We start from the raw sequence: 5,845 nt of genomic DNA on the forward strand, positions 1-5,845 counted from the left end.
CCTCTAACAACTATTTGTGGAGATGTTACACTTGTTATTCTCTCAACTCTCACATGCTATACTCACGTATATTGTTGAGAGCCCCAAGAACAATGCGAGGAAAGAGCAAATTTTGCCTTGAAATTACTAAGCAAGGTTGCACCATTTGAGGACAAAGTTCATTGGTCATTTCACTAGCTTGATCATTAACCCCTCATGGTCATGCCAGAAATGCTCACCGTATTGAACAATTGGAAAGCAATGCAGCCACTGATGTTGCTCTTCAGGTAGCTGAAGATTGTGAAATTCAAGAGCATGCTTGAACTTCATGGGATTATAAAGGTTTTTTTTTTTATTAAGTAAAAAAAAATATATCTTTTTCATTGTATCGCATCAAAATGTATCGACCAAAACGTATCGGTTTTTCAACATTTCGATACATTCATTTTAGCTTTAGCCTGTATCTTGTCTTCATCTTCGTCCATCCTTTTTTTTTTTTTTTTTTTCAGAACAGAGATACCCATAGAGCATCATATTTTACCAGAGTTGAGTTGGGGAGTGGATCCTCTGTAACCCGCAATCTATGTAGCTCTTGTTTTATAGCCCATAGAACATCATATTTAACAAAACAAAACAACTCAGTAATCTAGTAATCATGGTTTAGATCAGATCTGAAAAAAACAAAAAAACAAAAATTCTCTCTAGTCAAGTGTTTAAAAATTGATGGTCAATAAACTTTTAAATTTAAGCTACATGCCCTTGAGCTCGATCCCTTCTTAAAGGCCAACCATTTAGACAATCCAATTCATGTTTTGGTAAATATTGGAAAAAGCCCTAAGTTTCAAATTAATGTATCATATGTACTGGAATGTATAGATAATATAACAAAATCGTTATATTATAACTTGTAATTTGTAATTTGGAATTGTGGACTATCTCTAGTTTAGGGTTCACTACTTACTAACATTTTACATCAACAGACGAGGAAGAGGTGGAAGCCATGGATTTGGAGTAGACGATGCAATGATGTGACAAAGAACCTAGTTATATTTGAATATTTTGTCTCTGTAATAGAGGATCTGTTGCTGTTTAGAGATCATGTAATTCTCTATTGTAATGAATGAAAGGCTTGGTATTTAATGCTCAAGAATTGCGTATCACACCTAATAAACCATGTATCTAGAATCACTCAAGTAAGGAATCAAAGTACAAAAATTTGGGGTTTTGACATGGATCTTCTCTGATTTTCTCCATTCTAATTTTCTCTGTTATATATTAAATTTGGTAAACGTGACTCCATCCCCTCAAAAAAATGAGCAGGAGATACTAATAATGTATCGCAAGATATAAGTTTTTATTATTTCAATTCAAATCTATGAGTGTTGATTTTATAATTCAACCTGACAGAATAATTCAAACAAAGTATATTTGAAAGACAATTTTCCACTAACAAAAATCAATCGACAAGTAAAGGTTGTTGTAAATGAATGAGCATTTCATATATAACTAGATCTCATTGGCATTATAAGATCAAGAGAAGTCTGCATTTACCAAAGAGGAAGGAATGTTCTACTTTGAGTAATGTCGTTCAAATTGAAGAATGCATTAACAACTTAACATCGGATGATGACCAAATTTTTTTAAGATATGCTTGGGACACAATGGAGGTCTATGTCTACAATATGTTAGTTAACAGCAAGAAGTTGAAGGGTAGGTTGTAACGTGAATACTTGAAAGGGGTATCGATTTTTTGAAAAGATAGATTGCTTTGGGGAGGGGGGAATGTCCACGGGATGAAATTATTTTAATTTGAGTAGATTTCTGACTTTCTAAAATTATTTTTTGAGAAATTTAGCCTTACCCTTTTATAAAATTGGTGAAATTAGGGATACCCCCCTCCTCTCTCACGAAATGAAATATGAGGTCTGCCGCCCTTGACTTTCATTGACTTAATTAAATCACTAAATAAAACAGTGTTCTATTTAAAAAGAGTGAAAGTACTGTAATACCCTCATTTAATTAGTACAATCTCATAGAAACATGTAATCTCACCTTGGCTTACTTCCCAAAAGTCCAGATTCAGCATAGTGTCTACGTGGCAAGATTGGTTAGTTTTTAAAACACATTGGGCTCCTGAACCAGCCCTGCACGCAGTCCTATGTATTTAAATAAAAATAAAATGTTCCACGTAGACTACATTTGTTGTGATAGAAAAGGAACATTGTAATGGATCACATCTCTTTTCCCTATTAAAGTTTTAGATCTAAGGGTTTTCTTCTCCCAACCTTGAAATCTGAGTTAATGGCGGCATCACCTCTGACTGAAAATCAAAACCTTGTTACCAAGAATGAAACAAGTCGATCTCCAATTAAAGTTTCAAATCTAAGGGTTTTCTCCTCCCAACCTTGAAGTCTTCATTAAAGATGGCATCACCTCCAATTGAAAAAATCAAAACCTTGTTATGAAGAGATCAAACAGGTCAATCTCCAATTAACAAACTGTGGAGATTCGATCTAGTATCCGCAGCAAACCCACTCAAATGAAGCAAAAGAAGAAAGAAGGTGGAGAAGAAGAAGAAGAAGAAGAGAGAGAGAGAGAGAAACTTCCATTGATCTCTACAAAGGGATAGCCGATATGCTTCAAGAACACATACCTGATTTCAAAATGGTTTGAGGAATCCTCTATTTCATCTGATAATGCAAGATTTTACAAGAATAATTAAGGATGAGAATCTAATTTGTGTATGAAGGAAATCTTAGATTCATCTCTAAAGAAGATGAAATCCAAATCCACTACGTGAAAATTTTCAAAATTCGACAGTCCAAAACCGTTGAATTATGGGACCATTCGATAGTCTCGACCGTCGAATTGGTTCATCGAATTGGGCCTTGTCGAAAAAAATATTCAACGGTTAAAAATCATAAAATTTAGGGATATAGCGACCGTCGCTATAGAGGAAAAACCCGTCGCAAATACATATAGCAACAGTCAGTATATGGACTTACAGCGACAGCCGCTATTGGCCGTCACTATAAGGTATTTTATTAAAATATATATATATGGGTTCCGTTCAGCACCAAACATTTTGGCCAACATTTTAGCCAATCATTTTTGTCCTACATAGGTTAGAAGTTTTGGAATGGGCTGATTTTTGGTGAGGATGATCTCCTCAAATGGGCTGATTTTTGGTGAGGATGATCTCTACGGTGAGGAGATCATCCTCACCAAAAATCAGCCCATTCCAAAACTTCTAACCTATGTTTTGAAAAATATTTTGCCAAAATGTTTGGTGCTGAACATTTCCATATATATATATATATATATATATTAAGCCTTTAGCTACGGCCGCTGACCGTCGCTATAGGGTATTCTTTTTTTAAAAAAATATTAGATCCTCAACTAGAACTCGCCCAATTTGGAAGTCCAAAAAGTAACACCTCTAATTTCAACCAACCGCAAAACACATTTAGGCCTCAATCCTACATATGGCATTTGATTTGCCTCCAGTGACTAGTAGTAGCTCGAGGAGAACATAATAATAATATATAAAATAGGTGTGTCAACGTTTGGATGACCAAGTGGATGCTCTTGAGCTCATCGTTGCGCTACTTGTCACCATAATCTCCCTGTCTGCCCCATCGTTCAGGTTCAGGGGTTGGCGCCATTCCTCAAGGTCCCTCAGTCTTCTCACGCCAGAACTTTGGCACATATTTCCCAGAGGTAGGCGGAGCAACACCTATAGGCTCTGTTGTTGGCCGAGCTGCAGCAGGAGAAGCTAACCAATCCTTTCCTCTCTCTCCGACTTCAATATACTGAATTCAGCTTCACAATGGCTAACAATTTTATTCTGGAATAATATCTGTAATAACAAAAAACATGATCACTCAAAGCAGTCAAAATAAAATTTATTTAAATTAGTTGATCGCATTCGTAGTCTATGGTTCAATCTAATTCCAAGTATTAAACATGGTCCTCCCTAGGTCAACACTAAAGACCATTTGAAGCGAGATAATTGATCATGTCACAACCAATAAGACTTAAGACCTAATCTAAATATTGCTAAACCCAAGATTTTGCTCATAGTTAAAAAATCAACTACAATACCAAATATTTGACATGCCTTGACTTGAATTCAAACAGCAACAAAAACAATGGACTTAGCAATGATTTTCAACAGATTGCCATTTCAACAAAAAGTTCAATGTACGTGTTTTTAGGACATCATAGGTAAATATCATAGCTATGAAAGATGGTACATGCGTAAAGATAGTGTAACACATGAGAATAAATTCAGGACAAGCAAAGGAAAGGTGTCTAAATTGATTAAGAATATAATACAAAGGGGTGATTTTGACAAAACAAGAACTCAGGCAAAATTTCAGCCAAACAGTGAAAATTTTATGGACAAAAAGATCATTCTTCTTCATTTATGAAGTGTATGGGGTAAATTAAGCAATGAGACCAATCGGAAAAGGCACAAAACATACATGCTGCTCACGTTCATGAAGCACTTTTTCTTTAACCAGACGTTGCTGAAACACTGCCTCAATAAAAGGTGCCTCTTCTTCCCTTTTTGCTCTTTCCATATAATCCATTGTTTTAGCAAGTTTCTGCAATTTCTTCTCCATTTCTTGACGCTCTCTTAGTTGCTCACTCAAAGCCAGCTCAATTAATTTCTGCTTGGTGACTTTATCCTGCAAAGACAATTTTCCTAAAATTATCGAAAAAAGTCATAACAATTGCACCTTTGAAGAAAAATACAATTTTCAAAACAAATGGATGACACTGAAATTATGCTTACTCCCTCTATGATGGGCTTCTTTCCTTTCTTTTTACTGCGTTTCTCGGCTTCCTGGAGTAAAACTTGTGCTTCTTCAAGTTCTCTTCGTATCCTTTGTTCTTCCCTTCGTGAATACTCGTAGGCAAGTCTCTTCTGTTCTACTTCCTTAGTTTCAGAAAGAAAAAAAAAAAGGATAAATCATCTGCAAATCAAAGGAATCATCACTCTGTTCAGAAATCACTAAGAAGAAAAGACCAGTGGTGATAATCGCCATCGTATCAATAGCTTCATCTATGCTTCTCTTGGGTTTGGTGATCGGGTGCATTATTTGGAAAATAAGAAGAAAGAAATAAGGTAAAATCATTCTCAACACTTACAAAAATCTTCTAATATAAAATATGTGATTGTCTGATTGTCTCCAGTGCTATTATATTACATTAAGCATGCTTGTAAGAAGTTACTTTTCATGTCATGGGCTGATCCAAACTGATCTTGTTCTCTACTTTGATGGTGGTTTGACATTATCACCTGCACTTCCCAAAGAAGAAATTAAGGTGTTAGCCTGGTTTTGATATGAATGTCAACATCCAGCCCTGCATTGAAATGTTTCATTTAAAAACAGATCATGTCCTTCGATGTAAGGTGAAGTGTCGTCTAGATTCCCAAACCAAGTGAGACTTATTTGCTGAAAAAATATACTAAATTAGGTGAACCACACCATCTATCAAATTATTTCAATAAAATATGGACATGTTAAAGCTAAAATTAACGAAGAAGTTGTAGGCATGATCTGCATAAGGCTGGAGATGTACCAGCTAGAAAGGAGAACTTTGTTGGATCTTATTAAAAAGGAGTCTCATTGTATTTTCGATGAATGACTAAAAAAATCTCATTACCGTCATCCTGATCATTAGCTTTTACTGAAACATGATTCAAATAACTAAATATATCTATTGGGGCCTAAAATATGTCATGTCAGATTCCTCTGTTTACTTTTGATATGAGAAACAAGAAAACATACACTAATGCAAAAGAAAAATCCTTCTGGATGATTGCCACAGATATCTGATAGGTAGTACCAACATT

At 35.2% G+C, this 5,845-nt stretch overlaps 1 protein-coding gene across 1 annotated transcript; it reads right to left on the reverse strand.

Moving 5' to 3' along the window:
• Positions 1-4,256: 4,256 nt before the first annotated feature.
• Positions 4,257-5,242, reverse strand: LOC147382177 (eukaryotic translation initiation factor 3 subunit A-like). Its single transcript, XM_086429088.1, has 3 exons — positions 5,221-5,242; positions 4,781-4,917; positions 4,257-4,673 (listed from the first exon to the last, which is right to left on the reverse strand). The coding sequence occupies exons 1-3, from the start codon at positions 5,225-5,227 to the stop codon at positions 4,428-4,430; spliced, it is 390 nt and encodes a 129-aa protein (XP_086285214.1). The 5' UTR covers positions 5,228-5,242; the 3' UTR covers positions 4,257-4,427.
• Positions 5,243-5,845: the final 603 nt, after the last annotated feature.

Source organism: Akebia trifoliata, chromosome 16, assembly GCF_017979445.1.
Source record: "Akebia trifoliata isolate Shusen 1 chromosome 16, ASM1797944v1, whole genome shotgun sequence".
Taxonomy (NCBI): domain Eukaryota; kingdom Viridiplantae; phylum Streptophyta; class Magnoliopsida; order Ranunculales; family Lardizabalaceae; genus Akebia; species Akebia trifoliata.

Coding starts and splice junctions, on each gene's coding strand:
- LOC147382177 (XM_086429088.1), bottom strand. Junction 4,674..4,780: donor AGAAGCCCATCATAGAGGGA/GTAAGCATAATT, acceptor TTGTCTTTGCAG/GATAAAGTCACCAAGCAGAA.